Below are 21,175 nucleotides of genomic sequence, written 5' to 3'. Positions count from 1 at the left end.
ATGTATAAATTATAACATGATATATGGTACAATGGGATATGATATGATTAATACAATGATGTGATGTAACATAATGAACATAATATAATGTAAATTAGCTATGCTAGTTATGATAGCCCTAAGCCAGCTCTTCCATTTTTCTCCCCATAGTCTCGCCCATTCACATGACTCCTGAGCAAACTGTTTTTTGTGTTTGTTTGTTTGTTTATTTAAAGTAGGTTTCACACCCAGCATAAAGCCCAATGCAGGGCTTGAACTCACAACCTTGAGATCAAGACCTGAGCTGAGATCAAGAGTTGGGCACTTAACCAACTGAGCCACCCAGGTGCCCCCTGAGCAAACTGTTTCAAAGTCTAAAGTTACAGGATTTCAGTCATGACATCATGCATATGCATTTCACAACACAAGTTAACATTTTATAATGATAATTTAATATTTTATGTTTTGTATTGCCACCTGATTTGGTATAACTGTTACCTGAACCTCTCTGCCAGTTACAACCCCTTACCCTTCCTTGCCTTCCCCTCCCCAAAAGGAAAAAGAGAAGTACTGAATGGGCTAAAATTATGACAGTTTTTAAACTGGGTGGTAGTAAGATCAAATAACACATTTTTTTCTAAAGTATAACATTTGTAATCCTATCCTTAAGATAATTCTCTATCGTTAAAATTGTCAGCGTCTCTGAATGATGAAAAAAAGAATAAAGAGTTAATATTCAACCGCCAAGCTCAATAAAAATCTGCAGAAGGGAAAGTCATCTTTCATGAGAGCCACAGAATAATAAATGGGCAGGTAATCCTCTGAGCTCACTTTGTCATATGTTACAACAATAAAGGAACAATATTCTAATGGTTATTTGATTTCAATACCATAAGAGTATTAACAATTCAATGTTGATTGTATATAGCTAGATTTATATCTATCCGCTAGATAAGTGTGTTCAGACAGGAAGAGAAAGGGGAAAAGCATGCACATTTATGAAATATTTTCAATGTGTTGGCACTATATTTGGTCTCTCATATGCATTATCTTATGGGATATAGTGATATAGTATTTTGTGATATTTTAATATTGCAAAATTTTTGTAATACGTTACCTATTACTATTCTCACACTATGGTTAAAGAAACTATGTTAGTTTCCTCGGCTGCTGTAACAAATTACCACAAACTTGTTGGCTCGAAACAACGTAAATTTATCTCACAATTCCATACTTCAGAGGGTGAAGCGTGTCTCACTGGGCTACCACCAAGAGGTCGGCAGATCTGTGTTGTTCTCTGTGGTTCCTATGGAAGGATTCATTTCCTTATCATTCCATTTTCCAGAGACGACACCTTGAAGGTTGTATCCTCTGAGCTCTTAACCCCCTTCCTTCATCTTCAAAGTCAGCCACTTTGGGCCATTTTCTTTTCATGCTGCAGTTTCTTTGGGTCTCTCTTGCAATTCCGTCTTCCAATTTTAGGGACCCTGGTGATTATATCGCGCTCACCCAGATAATCCAGGATAATCTATCTTAAAATCAGCCAGTTGGCAAGCTAAATTTCATCTGCAACCTTAATTCCCCTTGGCTGTGTAACCTAACATATTCACAGATTCCAGAAAATTGGATGTGGAAATCGGGAGTTGTTATTTTGCCCACCACAGAAACTGAGTTTCGAAAAGCTGAAATACTTTGCCCAAGGTCACAGAGGCAGAAGGAGAGTGGAGCTTGGATTCTGACTCAAATTCGCCTGACTTCAGCGCCCCTGCTGCTCTATTCAGCACCTTGCTGAACAGTTTATATGTCCAAAATGAAAAAAAAAAAAAAATCTCCACCGTTTGGGTCTGTTCAAGAAATGTACCTCGAGCACCTGTTGTGTGCCAGGCACTGTGCTAATGCAAAATACATAAAGATGAATGAAGTACACTGTTCCTTTTGTAGAACTGAGAGTCTGACAAAGGAGATCCTACACTGTATTATTATAATGCAGTATATTATGCTGCATGCTATACTGAGATATGATACGTAGGACAAGAAGTTTGAATTTTTTACTCTAAGTGGGGAATAGGAACTAGGAAAAAAATTTAGGCTAAAGACAGGACATGAGAAGATTTGGAAATCCTGGAGAAAGAGAGACTGTTTGGAGAGGATGTTGTGATCATTTACAGTATAAGTGCTCTCAGGAAGGAATGCCAGGCATTCTACGAAAAGTCTACCCAAACTTTTTAAGGTTTGAGAACAGTTTGAATTTTTGGAGTCTCACATTCCTATAGAGAAAAATATAGTGTTCTCTAATCAGAAGGGAGTCCTTTTCATTCATTTATTTAGCAAATATTTATTTATTAATTTAGAGAGAAAGAAAGAGATCATGAGCGGTAGAGGGAGGTAGAAGCTTAAGCAGGCTGCACGCCAACCGCAGAGCCCAACATGAGGCCCTATCCCATGACCCTGACATCATGACCTGAGCCAAAATCAAGAGTTGAACGCTCAGCCGAGTCACCCAGGTGCCCCAATTTAGCAAATATTTATTAAATAGTTAACTGTGTTTCAGGCTTTATGCTAGGTGAATAATCAGTTGACGTTAGTGAACAAATAGATACTGACCTGTCGTCCTGGTTCCCACATTCTAGTAAGGCAGACAGGCAAAAAGAAAAAAGAAAAAGAAAAAGAAAGAAAGAAAACCAACAACAAAAAGTGTAGCTGTACGGAAGGAGATAAGGACTCCACAGGAAACAAGGACTGAGGCACAGAGTCATACAGGAGGCAGTCCCTAGGGTAAAACCAGGACTGATTGGGATTTACCCTGAGTGCCCCATTTTTGTTAAAATGTCACAATAGGGTATAGCCACACCTGTTGTACCCTATTTTAGTAGATGTTTCTAGGTTCCCTAAGTACCTCCCCTTGGTACTAGAGCCACGCCGGATTCTCCCATGGAACTCCCTGGCAGTCTTCACCAACCGGCCACCAAAGAATTGTGCTTGGACTGAGAGGAGCCTCCAGGATCCTGCTCCAGGTTCAAGACCTCGCCCATCCTTTCTGATTGTTAGGCGCTGTCTGCCACCTCTTGGTAGGTGTATTAACTGACACATAGACAGGAGAGGGAACTGTTGCTTGCTCTGGGTTTGTTCTACCAAAATGGACGCCTTTGAGGAAATGTGTTGATACGACAGTTATTTAGACTATCCTAGGGGTGCCTGGGTGGCTCAGTTCATTAAGGGTCTGCCTCTTGATTTCAGCTCAGGTCATGATCTCAGGGTAGGGAGATCGAGCTCCAAGTTGGGCTCTGCGCTGAGCGTGGAGCCTGGTTAAGATTCTCTTTGTCCTTTCCCTATGCATGTGCATATGTGCATGCACGTGTGCTCACGCTCGCTCTCAAAAAAAAAAAAAAAAAAAGAAAAAAAAAAAAAGAATCTCCCAGAAATAAAATGTTAGAGGAAACAATGTAAAAGCAAACTTTATGGAAAAGTAATCAAAGGTCAAATTAGCTTTCTTTCCTGTTAGTATTTGAGAAGAAGAGTTCTAGCTGAGGAGGCACCCTTAATGACGACACACGGAAAAAGAGAAGGCAACCAAAAATTAGAAGGTAGAGAAAACTACACAAGCAGAAGAGAGCAGGCAGAGAAAAGCAAGCACTGAATTTGAGCACATCCTGACTGAGGTATCAGAGAGATCTCCCGGCGGCACATAAAGCGGCCAGTTGTAAATGCGGGTTTGGAGCTGGAAATACGTTTGAGAGGCATCAGTACAAAAGTGGCACGCAATCCATGAAAATTAATGAGATTGTCTAGGAAGAAGCCGGAGAGAGAGGAAAAAAAGATCTCGCGCTGAGCCCTGAGAAATGATATACTTGAGAGTGTGGGTAGAAGAGAAGGCGGCTCCTGAGGCTTTAGTAGAAGTTGAGAGAACAGAGTGCTCCAAAGAGGGGTCAACTGCCAGCCATTTCGGGAGTCAACACAGCCGAGAGTGGAGGTGTGTGGATGTGACAGTCACATGGTCTGAGCTCGAGCTTCTTCTCAGGGAGGAGCTACATGAACTTGGACACTCAACTTCTCTGTGCTCCGGTTTCCTCATTAGTAAAAGGGGACAATATGTTTAGAAAGTTAATATGGGCACGGCACCTAGAATTTGGCAGGCTACGTAGTAAGTGTTGCTAAATCGAACTACCGTTGTTCCACATTAAGTAAGGTGAGAATAGGTAAGTGTCCTTTGGATTTGGAAACACGGGGATCCTTGGGACTCTTGACGTTAGTCACATTAGAGGCAAGGATGGAGTGGGCTCAAGTGTGGACGGGAAATGAGGAACAATGGGGCTTCCTTCTTCAAGATGAGGCTAAAGTGGGAGGGGCTAACAGTGATTTTCCCTCCTCCTTTCTCCTGAGCATCCACTGTGATATCTGAAGCGGGAGTGACCCATCTAGACCCTCATCTCAGGTGAGGGGGGTGGGGAAGTTGCCCACCTAGACTTCTGACCAGGATGTCTGCCTGGTCCCAATTCCCAAACTGGAGAACATCATCATCAACTGGAATGATGAATACAAAAGCTTGTTCTAGGTCACTTCACCCAATAGCTGAAATTCTCTAGGGGAAAGACAGTTCAAATTGGAAATGCAGAGAATAGCGAGGAAAGTATTAATTTGGGGTGATCTGGGGGAGGGGAAGTCTAGTAGGGTAGAGGAATGTGGTTAAGTCCAACAGCACTCTGAAGACACCAGGCTCCATGTGGCCCGAAAGGGAAATGAAAAGATGCCAAGAGCCCGCTCTGGCTCTCCCGATCAAGGTTGAGCAAGACCCCCCAGCCTTCTTCCTCTTGTCTTCACCTGCTCCTTCTCAGTTGGAAGAATAGGCAGCCAGTGGCTGTGAATGAATTCCAACTTACTAACTGGTACAGAAAAAGGCAGATCACAGGCCAAAGTGCACCCGGGGCCACTGCCTTTCTCCCGGGGCCTCTGCCTACATCATTTGGTTTCCAGGGCTTGAGGTGGTGATGGTCAAGGAGGGAGGACCTAGAACAGAGAAAGAAGGAACAGGTGTGGCCTTATTTACTAGTCCACTCATCGTCTTTTTGCTGCAGAGGGACAGAGCTGTCACCAAGATGTCCAAGGAGGCCCATAACTGGTTGAACCCAGAGCAACTCCCTTCCCAGAGCAGTTGGGTCCTGCATCAGTTTTTAAATGCACAGAAAAGCCTTACAGGCAAATGTATTCGTGTTCACAGTGTTACTTATTCTTAACCTTTTTTTTTTTTTTTGCAATTAAATGTTGAGGTTTAGGCTAAAAACTATTAATATAATGAAGGCTAATTCTTTTTACAATGCCTTTAGCATGTGATTTTTTTTCTTCACTCACAAAAAGGTTTTGCTTTATTGTGCAGGGGAAAAAAAAAAAAAACAAAACAAAACAAAACCTACCCACAGCTGAGTCACCCTGAGTCAAAAGTGTTGTCTATCCTCATCACCTTATTAGGATACTTGACAATAATTCACAGATCTTTGGGGATGATCAGCAGGCTTTCCAATACTGCCCGGAATAGTGGTAAACACTGTATTTTTAAAAATAGCGTAACTGTTACATGGTTCCCTCAGGCAATTAGCCGGTGTTGCTTGCCCTACAATGCCCTGCTTCTATCCCCTGAGAATAAGCATTTGGTCTGTTCAGAATTATCATGTATTTCCTTCTTTCCTCTACGTAGGTCACTAGATTCGTTTGTGAACAGTGGGCATCAAACAACCATTAAAAAAAAAAAACCTATGTACAAAATGCAACCGTTAATATTTCTCAAGAGCACTGAGTTGTATTGAGTCATATTATGTGAAATTATAAAATACAATCAGAAAAGGGCACTTCACATGCCATCATAGTCATTTTGTAAAGTTCAGTTTGGTAATTCTGAGCCGCATTTAATTTTCTCTGAAAATTCCCACACGGCAGAAAGATATTGCTCTTTGTGGCTTTCAAGTCTATTTCAGAGAACTGTAAAACCACCACCTTTTGGAATTAGCACTTTTCCTATAAATAGACACTACATCACTTATACCAAATAAAGTCACATAGGCGTTTTCATTAATATGAATGCTAAAATAATAAGTGGTTTTCCTATATAACCATTCTGGGATTTATGAAAATTAGAATTCTGCATTATAGTTTGGTCTGAATCATTTGTAGTTCTTCATCTTCACTGATAGGGGGGGCTAGTAATTTCTGTATTAATTATAATATTTTAGCATGTTAAAATCTATATCTAGATGAAACAGATACTTCAAAGCTTCAAAACTGATGAAACTGCATACTTCTCTTTTAAGGGATAAAACCGTTTGCATTAATATGTGAAATATACTACTAAAACACCCCCTGCTGATTTCATAGGCTTTGCAGGGAGTTATGCATAATTTTCTGAAAATTAAAGGACTGAGGATCAGTATTTATGAGATCTCAAGAACTATTAAAAACTTGGAAGATTCTCCTAAAATGGAATTTTAAACATTCAGCTCAACAATTATTTAACACACGCCAGAGGTAAAACAGCAGAGTAAACTCAGAAGATCAGAGTTTGAGATTCAGCCTCATGCTTACCCACACCATAATGGTGCTCATCTAATATCTTTGCAAACCTACAACGCAGAATTGAAATGAGAATTAAGTGAAATAACTTGGGAAACTGCCTTGTAAAATAATAGGATGTAACCTCAGAAATGCTGACTGCTGAAGGTAGCATGCTTAGGACAAGAATTCTCCTATTTAGATGTGAGGATAAATTCTCAGGAATCCACAAATTCTCCATGTAAATGTGTTTTCACTCCTTTTAATTTTGTTTGTGTTTTTATGTTGGTGTTAATCTTTTTTTTTAAAGTTCATGGAGCACATTCTAGATCATGGGAATATCCTCCTTGCAACTGCCATGCAATATACATATTCAAGATAGTATTAGTGCCAAGTAATTCAGCTTCATTTGTTTCCAAGCTAATGAAAACAGATACAAGTGGACTTTAATTTCTAGCTTCCGTTTTCCTTTTCCTCCAAGAGCAAGGCAAGGCACGTGGGCAACAATTCTGAGCAAAGATTTGGTGGTAATGTAGATCCAGAAAACCGATGAGAAAATCATTACATGGCACACCATAACCTTAGTAAGCTGAACTTTTAAGAGGATAAAATCTTGCCAGTCTGCATTAAGAGCAGTGATTTAACACCCTGATTTAACATCATTTGTACTGATGTTGTAGCTTTGCATATATTTATTGTAATTGTTTTAAATAACCATATGAAAACTGTAAACCTAAGCTTATACTCAGATTCATATTCCATTTATTTAAATAACATTATAGGGGCGCCTGGGTGGCTTAGGCGGTTAAGCGTCTGACTTCAGCTCAGGTCATGATCTCACAGTCCGTGAGTTCGAGCCCCACGCTGGGCTCTACTGACAGCTTGGCTATGCTGACACCCAGAGCCTGCTTTGGATTCTGTGTCTCCCTCTCTCTCTGCCCCTCCTCAGCTCATGCTCTGTCTCTCTCTGTCTCAAAAGTAAATAAACATTAAAAAAAATTTTTTTAATAACATTATAAAATTAACATACATTAGTTAACTTAAAAATAATGTAATATTTGAGGGGTGTGGCCCATGAAATCAGAACTCAGAAAAGAAAACACTCTAGTTAAATCTTCTTTCTACACTTGGCTGTGTGATCCTGGGTAAGTCAAATGACTCCTTAACAATAAAATAAGGATAATAATTTCATTCACATAGGAACACTCTGAGGAGTAAATGAAACAATTAATGTAACCGTGAACGAATGTCTTCCCAGGTATGGTATGTTGTGGAAAATAAACACACTGAATCAAGAGTTTAGGCTTTCAAACTACATTTCTATGCTGCCTTGGGCAAACTGCCTTACCTCTTTGAGAGTCACCTCCAATTTTCTAAAGCTAGGAGGTATGTCAGATTATCTCACAGTTCTTTTTAATATTGCTGTAACAGAAGGTAGTTGTTTGGGTTTTCTATTGAGATTTCAATGGAAATTCCATTCATTTGATTTCACTCATATCATCTCCCCAGTTATTCGGTTTTCCATTAGCTTGATTTTCAGCTTACTTCTCTGAAAACTTAAAAAAAAAAAAAAAGTTATGATTTAGTGTGGTCAATGCAGCAGTTTGCAAAACCAGGGTCAGAAAAGCTAAATTGTCTGATCTAGCAGAGAGATTTCAGTCTTTCTTTGCTTTGTTGTTTTTTCTGTTATAATAGAAAGACAAAACTCAGATTTGAGTCTGTACTTAGATGTAACCATTCAAGGCAAGTCAAATGATCTCTCTACCTTGACTACACTGCTTAAAAAGCAGGCTCTGGACACAGACTTGTGGATTCAAATCCTGATTCCACTACTTATTAGCTATGCAGCCTAGGAAAAAAAATTGCTGAACCTCTCTAAGCCTTTATCTTTTGTAACAATTAATGGGATAATAGTTGTAAAGCACCCAGCTGTGAAGCGTGGTATTTTTGGAAAACCTCAGGGAATGTTAGCTATTATTAGTATTGTCACGTTTATTTCCCTTCCTTTTCATCCTTACCTTTCCGGTTATGCAAGAGACTGCAAAACTTGGAGCATGGAGGGGTAATAAGAAAGCTCTGGGAAAGTAAACAAGGAGTGGCAACTGGTAGTCAATGCAAAGGCAGAGGACTAGAAAGAACCGCCACCACACATGTCCAGAAACTTAGACTGGATCTGGGTTCCACAATTTTCTAGCTTTGTGAATATCAATTAATTCATATCACCTAAGTTTTTGTTTCCTCCTCTCTGACCTGAGACTAGTAATGTAAGACTGTTAGCGAAAGGCTCAAAAACCGATATTCAATATACATGACTTCCTAAACTCTCAACAAGGCGGCTTTTCTCCTTGACAGAATATGTTTAGAAGGGTCAGAAGAATTGGATTCTACTTCTAGCCTTCTCACTTTTGTACAGTGTTCAAAACCTTTAACCTTCTGGGTCGCCTTCATCTGCTACATCATTACAGTAGTAACGACCACCATGGATTGCGGGCTTACCGTATGCCATGCATTGCACTATGTTCCGAATCTGCACACAGGGCAACTTTCTCATTTAGTGCTTGCAATTTTAAGGCAGATATATCCATTTCACAGATGAAAAAAACTAAGGCTGAGAGATGTTAGAAACCTGCCATCCGGCACCTGCAGTGCTAAGGTTCTAAAATCACCCACCATAAAAGAGATTTGTTAGCCACCAATAGCTTTGCCTCTAATCACTGGCTTTCCCACAATTACCCACAGAGGGGAAAGTAGGCACGTCTACCCTCCGGAATTCACCACGGCGTGTGCGGCGCTCCACCCATCCTCAGATCCGCGCCTGCGCTTTCCAGTCCAGGCCCCGCCTCGCCCCGCCTCCGCGGGCCGCTCTGGCCACCTCCCACCCGGGAGAGGCCCCGCCCGCCGAGGGAAAACAGCGCACACCCAGCCTGCACCGCGCTTAGCTAGACGCGGAGCAGGAGCTCTGGGTGCACCCGGATTTCCTGTCTGCCCTCTTCGCTTCCGGCGAGGCACATCCAACCAATGAGGTGGGCCGGGAGGCGGGCTCGGAGGCGGGCCTTGACGCTCCCAGACTCCCGCCACCTCCCTCTCCCCTCCCCGACGATTTAAGAACAGCGTGAAAAAACTAGCCCAGTGGCTTGGGTGGTTTCGCGGGGCCTTATGGCTGCTTCTGGGACGCTGAGCACTTTCCGCCTTCCGCCGTTGCCCACGATTCGAGAAATCATTAAGTTGTTCAGGCTGCAAGCGGTGAAGCAGCTATCCCAGAATTTTCTCCTGGACTTGAGGCTGACAGGTGGCTGTCTTCTCAATGCTCCCCGGCTGCCTTCCCCGCATCCCTGGGGACACGGGCCGGGGGTCTGCGGGGGGGGTATCTGGGGTCAGGCAGTGTGCAGCGGACCTTAGGTCAGGTCCTTCTACCGCTCTGTGCTAAAGAACTCCGGAGCCCCGCCCAGGAGACGCGTGGAATGCGTTGTTTGCTCGCGGAATGGCGTGTTCGGGGGTTTGCCGTGGGCCAGGGGAAGCAGGTGGTACAGACGCCGAGCAAACCCTGGGGGAGGCAGGGGTCGCGTATCGTGTTAGGCGGTTGTGGAAATGCGAGTCTTGCTGCATTAACACTAGGTTTGATTTTCATGCAGTCCGAAGTTAGAATTTCAATTAGTGCGGGGAGTTCTTCGAGAACACGTCGGAAAGTGGGTCGCTCATGGGATTACTTACTTAAACGCTTACTTGTTGAATGCAAAACCCGCGGGGCGCAAATATTCAGTAAAATACACGTCAAACAGACGACTTTGTGCTAGTGCTGGAGGTGCAGTTTGGGAGTGAACAAGGCAACGTCTTTCCGCAAGGGGCTTACGTTTTTTAGTAGGTTTACATTGTTCCCGTCCCTGATTTTAAGTCGCTTTCTGTGAGGTAAAATTCACGTGCCATCGAATGAACTAGTTTGAAGTGCAGAGTCTGGTGACAAACGTATGCATGCGTTTAACCACCGCTCCTGTGTCTTAGTGATACTTCTAGAAGGTGAGGTTGCAAGACTAACCTGTCTTACAAATGTGTCCACTAATTCACTGTTGCAGTAGAGTATTTGAGATACTGATACTCCATTTGGCCCCCTTTAGGAGCTAAAAAGATCAACGAATCATACCCAAGAAGTTCATTTTCAATTAAAGGAAGTGGAGTTTACAAAGCACAATAATGGGATGTGGAGTCTGTATTCTGCCAGTAGAAACTAAGCTTCAGGTTCTCCTCTGTTAATTGGAGGAGGGCCCCTCCTTCCAGAGCGTTAAAGGGTTATCTGCTTCTAAAATTCTTTAGTCCTAGAAATGACCAGAGCCAGCATTGCCAGTTGTTAGTCACATATGATAGACATAAAGCACCATTCTCAAGGCTGAAAATAGAGATCTTTGTATGTATGTTTTTAAATGTTTGAGAGAGCATGAGCAGGGAAGAGGGAGAGAGAGAATCCCAAGCAGGCTCCGTGCTCAGCCCTGAGCCAGACTCAGGGCTCCCCATCCCACGACTATGAGATCATGACCTGAGCCAAAATCAAGAGTACGAAACTTAACCAACCAAGCCACCCAGGTGCCCTGATCTTATATTTTTAATATAAAAAAAATTTATTCATTTATAATATCTCATGTGAGGCTTTGTTCTCCCCGGGGATAAATTCTGGAATCTAGGTACTATTTCCTCTTCTCTGGGAACCAGAGTAAGAGATTAAAGTACCTGTCTGCGGTGGGAAGCTCTGGTGGGAGCGCATGCTTGGTGAACTGACAGTGCCTCTTTGATATTCATTTGTATTTGAATGTGCCTGAAAAGTTTGAGGGCAGAGCCCCTGACCTGCCTACCATCCTACTTCTCCATTTAAAAAAAAATGAGAATAGGGGCGCCTGGGTGGCTCAGTCGGTTAAGCGTCCGACTTCAGCTCAGGTCACGATCTCGTGGTCCGTGAGTTCGAGCCGCGCGTCGGGCTCTGGGCTGATGGCTCAGAGCCTGGAGCCTGCTTCAGACTCTGTGTCTCCCTCTCTCTCTGCCCCTCCCCCGTTCATGCTCTGTCTCTCTCTGTCTCAAAAATAAATAAAAAACATTAAAAAAAATTTTAAAAAAATGAGAATATTGAATTCATTACGCCTTTTCCTTCTGAAAGGGATAATAATCATCCCTGTACCCTCTGAAGGGCATTGGTCTGTAATGGAGGAAGGATTGCTTTAGAATTTACACCTGAGCTGGAGTCCCTTCTCTCCCATTTGCTTTCTAAATGACCTTGCCCAAATGAAACAAATGAAAAGTTAAATTGGGATAGTAGTTCTTAATGTGTTGGAAGGATTGTTGAGATGCGTGGGAGAAAGCTTGTAAACCACCTAAAACAAATGGTTGGGGACGTGTACTAATTCCCTCCCAGCCAGTCAGAAGGCAAACAATTTTTGGATGGTTGAAAGACTATTACTGCGTTTAAGCCTACAAAAATGGTACTATACAATCCCAGCGAACACTGCAGAGAAGTGCTGGTGTGTTTTCAGTGGCTAAGTTCCCACTATCCCAGGAGCCCCAGTTACTTGAATTTTATTATCTCTGTCAGTAAGACCAGCCCATTGTATGTTATTCCAGAAGTGATGATGGATTGCCACAATCCTTTTCATGATTTCTTAATGTCTGCTTACTTAAAGAGGCTGATTAATTCAAAACATTAACTCTTCCATATCAATTTGCATATTTGCAAAGTTTAAAAAACTTCCAGGTATAAGTTTAGCTTTTTCCAGAAAAGTGACCAAGAATCTGTAAATTTCTGCTAATCTTATGATCTAGGAACTTGTTGCTGTGGCCATGTTGACCAGCTATATGTCTGTAGGTAAAAAGGAGACTGCCATTACTTTTTGCTTTTGAATTTATAACTGGGAGCAGTAGAAATTCTGAATGTGAAACTGGTCTTATTCGAATATTCAGTACCTGGCAAGTGTAGAGAGATGGTTTAGCTGGTCAGTTGTTAGGAATTGATTGGTTTGGCAGAGGAATGGATAGAAAATACAGTGTTAACTACATTTAAGTTAGGAAGTTTTGTCATGATAATCCTGCTTTTCCTAAGGGACTGATACAATTCAGCTATAATGTGGTAGAATATTGGATGGCCACTACACGTTTATTGGTTTAGGCTAAGAGTTAAATAACTAGATAAATATGGTGTAAAGGATTAGTTAAGTCATGGTTGATAAGAATTTGTGGAGATTATTTTTTTGTTAACTTCTATACATTGAAATTTGTCCAGATAATTAAAACTTTTTTTTTTTTTCTCTCCTAGATAAAATTGTAAGGAAAGCTGGCGATCTGACAAATGCTTATGTTTATGAAGTGGGCCCTGGGCCAGGGGGAATCACAAGATCCATTCTCAATGCCAATGTTACTGAACTTCTGGTGGTTGAAAAGGATAGTCGATTTATTCCTGGATTACAGGTGAGAGACTTAAAATGCCTTTTCTAGGAGGTAAAAACCCAATTTAAATCTTCAGTCCATGATTCTTTAACCTCAGGGTATCCAAAGATTGTGTAGGTTGCTCCTCAAACTGCAGATCTCCAGATCCTTTTCCAGAGATTCTGATTCTGTGGTCTGGAGAAGTCTAGGAATTGCATTTCTAACAAGCATCCCCACATGGTCTGTTGACCACTATTTGAATAAACCTGCTTTATGTATTAATGTTAACCTAGTTTTGTGTGATGTGTTTTTTTAATCTAATAGCCATGTATGTTCTGGCCCATTCCTTCAAAACTAAGGAAAATAATTAATGCTAATAATGACCCCGCTATTGGCATGACTTCTGAGAACTTCATTTAGATTCAGAAAATCCTTTCTGTAAGCAAAGATGGAGAAAACCGAGGTTTCTTTTAAGAGAGACTAATTGTCAAGCTTAGGCATTTGTTAAGAATTTCTTAGGCGAAGAAGTGAAGTTGTACCACTGTACATGTAGATTTAAGATGAGGTTTGAATGAAATGAGACAATAAGTGCTGTTATATGAGAAATATTTGAAGGAGCTGGGCGTGTTTCCAAGGAGAGGATCTTTGAGTGAGGGGATTCAGAGCTGCCTGTGAAAGGTGGCAGTGAAGAAGATCGCTTATTTTGATTTCTAGAAAAAAACAATCCTACAAATAGGTAAGAATTGAGGGAGGCAGATGTGGATTTAAAATAAGGTGGGACTTACATTTTTTTAAGTGGTAGCAAACAGCGGAACCCATTGTATCAGGGATATTGTAAAGGGAATTCTTCACAGGGGGCACTTAATGGCTTAAGGAACTTTGATTCCTCTGTAATTCTAAAAGTTTAGAAGAGCCCTTAGCCTTTGGCTTAGATAAGCAGCAATGTATTGAGTGTAACCGAAAAATAAAGTTATCTGCGTTATTACTATCATACAAGAGACAAATTGGTTTACAATTGGTACGTCCTAATGCTTGTGTACGCAACAATTGAAAAATGTTTAATTTCTGCCAGAATAGTTTGAGGAAATTTGTTTGAAAATCTAGGGCTTTGTGTGCGTGCAATGGGTTTGTTTTGTTTTTTTTAAAGGAGTTTTTATTTATCAGATTTTATTTGGCTACATCTAGTTTTTGCTTTAAAAAGTTATATAAAATTTAGTTTTATCTAATTTTTACACTATTGACAGAATTGGTTTTAGATTTATAACTTTATTTTGGGATTGCCATATGGTGCATATTCCTTGATCAAATATGGAATTTAATACTGATTTTTTGCTTTGAATTACTTTCTTTCAAGAACTGTCTGCATCTCAGAAGGGAAAGTGGGAATATTTTATTTTCAGTGAGATCATGAGATAATAATAAGAAGCTGAAGCACACTATGTCATTCCCTTCAGGTTTTTTCTTTTTTCTTTTTAAGTTTTATTTATTTATTTTGACAGAGAGAGAGAGAGGAGAGAGAAAGCGTGAGCAGGAGAGGGGCAGAGAGAGGGAGAGAGAGAATCCCAAGCAGGGTCTCGGCTGTCAGTGTGGAGCCTGACGTGAGGCTTGAACTCACAAACTGAGCTCATGACCTGAGCTGAAATGAAGAGTCGGTAGCCACCCAGGTGCCCCTCAATTTTTTTCATCTAGCCCTTTCTGGACATGAGAATACTCTTCTGACTTTATTGCCCTTGAAGAGACTTCCTAACCCTCAGTCTTCCCAACTGTTATGTGCAATTCTTTCTCATAAGGCAAGGGGGTGAATCAAATTTCTGTTCATCCCCACCTTAATTTACATGCTGTCCTCTCTGATCCCAACAAAAGATGTGTGAAGAGGGGCTGTTTAAAAGACAACTACAGGGGCGCCTGGGTGGCGCAGTCGGTTAAGCGTCCGACTTCAGCCAGGTCACAATCTCGCGGTCCGGGAGTTCGAGCCCCGCGTCGGGCTCTGGGCTGATGGCTCAGAGCCTGGAGCCTGTTTCCGATTCTGTGTCTCCCTCTCTCTCTGCCCCTCCCCCGTTCATGCTCTGTCTCTCTCTGTCCCAAAAATAAGTAAATGTTGAAAAAAAAAAATTTTAAAAGACAACTACACCCTTCTCTTTTCAAATGCCTGCCCCAGCCCCTGCACTCCTAACCCCTGCCTTGTTTTATTTATCTTGTTGGATTGATCATCATCCTCTTTTCAAATGCCTGCCCCAGCCCCTGCACTCCTAACCCCTGCCTTGTTTTATTTATCTTGTTGGATTGATCATCATCGGATACATTTTCTGTATGTTCTTCTTTATTGTCTACCTCCCCCCCCCCCGCCTGGAATGTACCGCAAAGAGCATAGAGATTTTTGTGTGTTCTCTTCCGTGCTGTATCTCTACCACGTGCAACAGTGCCTGGAGTACAGCAGGTGTTCAATAATATCTTAAATGGGAAAATAAAAGGTTGACTTTATGTGTCTAATCAGCCAACTAAATGTGTCATTTTTAAATTTTTTTATTTATTTTGAGAGAGAGGGCGCGCGTGCGTGTGCCCATGAACGGGGGAGGGGCAGAGAGAATCTGAAGCAGGCGCTGCATTGTCCGCGCAGAGCCGGACCCAGGGCTCATCTCACGACGGTGAGATCGTTGAATCGCGAGAATGAATAATTGTGTGGCATTGGTCATTTAAGAAGTTTTGTGACCTTTTTTTCTGAATACAAAGATTTGTTTTAAGGTAAATTACTCTGCAAGAAATGTGTATTTGTCTTCTTACATGTTTCTGTAGCAGAAGCAAAATTAATTCTTAGTGTCTTATATGCAGGAAAAGAATTTGCCTTAAAAAGAAATGTTGGGTGCTAAAATATCACATAGATTTCTTTTTCCTGTAAAGAAGGTTTCAATATGTAAAACCACTTTCATTTAGAGGTACTAAATTAATCATGAGAATGAATAAAGGCAGAAGGTGTGATCTATTTAAAGGATTCCATTTTAGTGGTTTCTGAGCTAATAGAATTACTTTTTAAAGAAATTGTAATAATTTATAAAATGTCTTCTAGCTGAAAGTATGTCATCTGTGTCTTGATCCAATTCTTATAATATCATCTTAGGATCTTATAAGGCATCTTATATTTCACTATATAAGGCATCTTACGTATAAGGCAACTTATATCTTAATATATGAGGCATCTTATGATCTTACTAAATACAGTAGTATGTTACTAACACAGTACTAACATACAGGTTTCACCGTCAGCATGTTGTAAGGTAAAAAACATGTCTGATATGTGGAAGTACTATAATATAGCTTTGTGTTTAAAGAACACAGACTGCAGCATCAGATTGTCTGGGTTTGACTTCAGGCTCTACCATTTACTGGGTGTGTGACTTTGGGCAGGTAACTATGTCTCAAGGCCTCAGTTTGCTTGTAGGATAGTAATGAGGATTAAATGAATGCCTCATACTTAGTTAACCATGCAATGTATTTTCGATATAAGTAATCAATTAAATTATTATCCCTGTGCCTTGGGCATTTCTATTAATTAAAGATTGATCATGAGACTGCTAATCTGGAAAGAGGTAGAGGAGAAAGGTTATTCCTTTGGATCACTGGAAAGTAAATCCCTAGTGCTGTGGGAATGTTGGAGCTTTGTCCCACCTCCTTGAACCAGCATTGGACATTCAGGGTTTCTTTCTCTTAATATTGTAGCATTCTCTTGTGATTGTGCATTTGGGGGGGGGGGAGGGTGAGGTCTTTATTATTTTTTAGTTATTTATTGTTACATTTCTGTGGCTCAGCCGATTGTCTCTGCTTTGGAGGGGAGTGAGATTTTTTTTTAATACCTCAAAGAACTTGAAATCTTCCCCCATTTCTGAATTGGAGATAACGTCACAAATAACATGTTCTCCTTGAAGTAAATAATCTGGGTTCTTCATTTTTTGTTTTAAGGATTTTGTATAATAATAACAATATGGAGGGTTTACTGCACTAAATACTTTGTTTTACAGCTTTATTGAGTTATTAATGTTCAGTAAACTGCACATGTTGTTAAAAGTGTACAGATTACTGAGTTTTGACAAATACATAATCTCATGAAACCATTACCACAATCAAGAAACTGAACACTCATCACCTTCAAGATTCCTCATTTTCCTTTATAATCCAGCCCTCCCTCTTCCCTTTCCCTGTCTTAGGGCAACCACTGATCTGCTTTGTCAATATAGGGAATTTCCATTTTTCAGAATGTTATATAAATGAAATCATACAGTATGTGGGTTTTTTTTTTTTTTTTTTTTGGTCTGATGTCTTTTACTGAGCATGAGTATTTTGAGATTAATCCATGTTGCAGTATTTATCAATAGTTTTTTTTTTATTGCTGACTAGTTAGTACTCTACTGTATGGATATACCAAATTTATAAATCCATTCACTAGTTGGTGGACTTGGAGTTGTTTTTATTTTTTGGCAATTACATATAAAGCAATCATCAGCATTCACGTGCAAGTCTTTGTGTGAGTACATACTTTGATTTCTCTTGAGTAAAGAGCTAGAGGTGGGATGTCTGAGCCTTATGGCAGGTGTATGTTGAACTTCTTGTGAAACTACCAAACTGTTTTACAAAGTGGCTGTACCATTTATCATTCCCACCAGCTGTGCGTGAGAGTTCCCTTGGCTTCACATGCTTCTCACACTTGGTGTGGTCAGTCTTTTTAATTGTAACCATCCAAGCGAGTGTATAACAGTATCTTAGTGTCTTAACGTAGCTTTTATTTGCATTTTCCTAATCAGTAATTTTGGGCATATTTTCGTGTGTTTATTTGCCATCTGTATATCTTTTTGGGGAATCGTGCAAATATTTTGAGCATTTTTTGTTTTGTCTTCATATTATTGCATTGTAAGAGGTCTTTATATAGTTTAGATACAAGTTCTTTGTCAGCTACGTGTTTTGTAATGCTTTCTCCTCAGCTGTGACTTACCTTTTCATTTTCTTAGACATTTAACAGTGTCTTTCAAAGAGTAAAATTTAGTTTTAATAAAGTAAAGTTTATCAGTCGTTTTTCCTTTTGAATTTGATGCTTTTTGCATCTTATGTTAAAGATAATGGCCAAAACAAGAACTAAGAATTTCCATGTTTTCTTTTAGATGTCTTAAAGTTTTAGATTTTGCACATAGGCTTATGATACATTTTGGGTTACCTTTTGTATGTAGTGTGAGGTGGGAGTAGAAGTTCATTTTTTTTGCATCGTTTGTTGAAAATTGTATCTTTTTCTTACTGAATTGGCTTGTTAATATTGTCGAAACTCAGCTGGTCTTATGTACACTGGTCTGTTCCTGGACTTCCAGCTCTTTTCTCTTGTTCTAGATCTCTCTTTTCATGGATACCAACCTGTATTGATTACTGTAGTTCTATTGTAAGACTCGAGAGCAGGTAATTTGAGTCTTCCAACCTTGCCTTTTCCAAAATTGTTCTTGCTATTCTACGTTCTTTGCATTTCCATATAGTTTTAACATTAAATCATCAATTTCCTTTTTTTTTTTTTTTTAAGCCTGATTAAAACTCTAGATCACTTTTAGGAGAACTGGCATCTTAATGATCAGGCTTCTAATCTTTAAACATGGTATATTTCCCCATTTATTTAGATCTTCTTTAATTTCTGCCAGCAGTGTTTTACAGTTCTGCGTATTCAAGTCTTACACATCTTTTGTCAAATTTATCCCTAACTGTGTCCTGTTTTTTGATGCTATTATACTTGGTATTGGTTTTTAATTTCAATTTCCATTTGTTTGTTGCTACTATGTAGAAATATCATTTGTTTTGGGAGTGGACTTTGTATCCTCCAGCCTTGCTGTGCTCACTTATTAGTGGCTATTTTGTAGATTTCTTAGGATTTTCTGCATGTATTATCATTTCACCTATAATAAAAACCATTTTACCTCCTCCACTTCAGTCTGTTTGCTTCTGTTTCTTTTTGTCTTGGCTAGAATCTCCAGTACAGTTAAACATCCTTGCCCATTCCTGATCTGAGGGAAAGCATTCAGACTTCCACCAGCAAGTATGATGTCAGTTGTAGGGTTTTCCTAGATCTCCTTTTTCAGCCTGAGGAAGGTCCTTTCTGTTCTAGCTACCTGAGAGGTTGTGGTGTTTGTTTGTTTTTTTAATATATATATTTTTTAAATAATGTATTTGCAAAAATACTTTTTCTGAGTTTATTGAGATAATCATATGGCTTTTTTTGTTTTTTGTTTGTTAATATATATGTGAATTATATTGATCTTTTTTTTTTTTTTTTTTTCTAATGGTAAGCCAACCATCCATTGAATCTGTGGTGATAAAGTCTCTCTCATCCCGGATATTGGTATTTTGTCTCCCTACATATTGGTCAACTTTATTGATCTTCTGAAAAAACAACAACAACAAAAAAGCTTTTGATATTGATTTTTCTGTCTTGTGTTCTGTTTTCTATTTCACTGATTTCTGCTCTGAAATCTTTATGTTCTTCCTTCTGTTTCCTTGAGGTTTAATTTGTTCTTTCTATATTTTTTTAAGGTGGAAGCTGAGGTTTTCTCTTTGAAGCCTTTCTTATTTTCTTATAGATGTTAAGTGCTATAATTTTCCTCTCAATACAACCTGAGTAGAATCCTACAAATTTTGAGGTGTTGTGTTTTCATTTTCATTTATTCAAAATACTGATTTACTTAAAAAAATTTTTTTTAGAGATTTTATACCTAAAGAAGGATTTCTAAAAGAAGTTGAGAATTTCCAGATAAACCTTCAATTCCAGTTTCCCTTTTAATTTCTTAATTTGACTTCTTAGAGTATTTAGAAGTGTATCATTTAGCTTGTTTTTCAGATCTCTTTCTGTTACTGATTTTTAACTTAATTCCATTGTGATAAGAAAACTTACTTTGCATGACTTAAAATCATTTTAAATTAATTTATACTTGTTTAATGGTGTAACACATGATCTATCTTGGTAAATGTTCCTTCTGCTGTAAAGGACATACATTCTTCTATTGGATGCTATGGAAATTTCAGTAAGGTCAAGTTGGAGTTATTCAAGCCTTTTGTATTCTTAGCGATTTCCTACTTGTTCTGTTGTTGAGAGAGGGGTATTGAAATCTCTTAAGTGCAGATTTGTTGGTCTGTCCTTGCAGTTCTCTCCGTTTTGCTCTCATCTATTTTGAAACACTGTTATTAGGTGCCTAAACATTTAGGATTGTTAGGTCTTCATGACACATTGGCTCCTTTATCATTATGAAATGATCATCATGCTCCTTGGTGATATTCTTTCCTCTAAAATCTACTTTGATAATAACATAACCATGCCAGCTTTCTTTTGATTAATGTCAGTTTCGTCCTTTCCTGTATGTCTTCATATTTAAAGTCGATTTCTTATCGACAGCATATAATTGGGTCTTGCTTTTTTTCTCACCAATCTGACCACATCTGTTTGTGTACTAGTTTTCTATTGTTGCTGTAACAAATTCCCACAAACACAACAGCTTAAAATGACACACACTTACCCTGTTACAGTTCTGGGGATAAGAAGTCTGAAATGAAGGTCAGTAGGGCCGTGTTCCTTTTCTGGAGGCTTCAGGGAAGAATTGTTTTTTTGCCTTTTCCAGCTTCTGGAGGCCACCTGCATTCATTAGCTCATGGACCTCTCACTTCCACATCTATCATTGACTTTGATCCTTCTGACTCACTCTTTTAAAGGCTTTTGTGATTGATTATTTTGGGTCCACCCAGATGATCTAGGATAATATCCCCATTCTGAGATCTGTAATCACATCTGCAAAGTCGTTTTACCATATAAAGTAACATAGTCACAGGGATTAGGATGTGGGCATTTTGTGGGGCCAGTATTGGGCCTACTGCAATTTTTATCTATAACTCTTTGTTTTGTTATTTTTAGTAGCTTATTGAAGGTATATAGTATACATCTTTAACATATCCCAGTTCACCTTCAAGTAATAAAATACCACTTCATGTGTAGCATACAAATCTTAGAATAATGTGTTTCTCCCTGTCAGGCCTTTGTACTGTTGGCGTCCTGTGTTTTGCTTCTCCATGCTGTAAACGTCACAGTACAATGTTATTTTTGTTCTAACAGTCAATGCTATATTAAAGAGGTTTCAATACAGTAGACTTCTGTACAATGTGGGGGTTAGGGGCACTGACCTCTGCACAGTTGAAAATCCACGTATTACTTTGTACTCTCCAGAAATTTAACTAAAGCCTACTATTAACCAGA

At 39.6% G+C, this 21,175-nt stretch overlaps 1 protein-coding gene across 1 annotated transcript in view; it reads left to right on the top strand.

The window, feature by feature from the left end:
- Positions 1 to 9,558: 9,558 nt before the first annotated feature.
- Positions 9,559 to 21,175, top strand: part of TFB1M (transcription factor B1, mitochondrial) — a 66,156-nt gene continuing 54,539 nt past the window's right edge. Inside the window, exons 1-2 of the mRNA XM_043592655.1 lie at positions 9,559 to 9,805; positions 12,806 to 12,957. Of these exons, the coding sequence (XP_043448590.1) occupies positions 9,673 to 9,805; positions 12,806 to 12,957 (285 nt within the window). The 5' untranslated portion in view covers positions 9,559 to 9,672. The remainder of the gene's footprint in view (positions 9,806 to 12,805; positions 12,958 to 21,175) is intronic.

This window comes from Prionailurus bengalensis, chromosome B2 (assembly GCF_016509475.1).
Source record: "Prionailurus bengalensis isolate Pbe53 chromosome B2, Fcat_Pben_1.1_paternal_pri, whole genome shotgun sequence".
NCBI classification, from domain to species: domain Eukaryota; kingdom Metazoa; phylum Chordata; class Mammalia; order Carnivora; family Felidae; genus Prionailurus; species Prionailurus bengalensis.
Note: the sequence above shows the minus strand (reverse complement) of the source record. Positions and strands in the feature narration are given on the sequence as shown.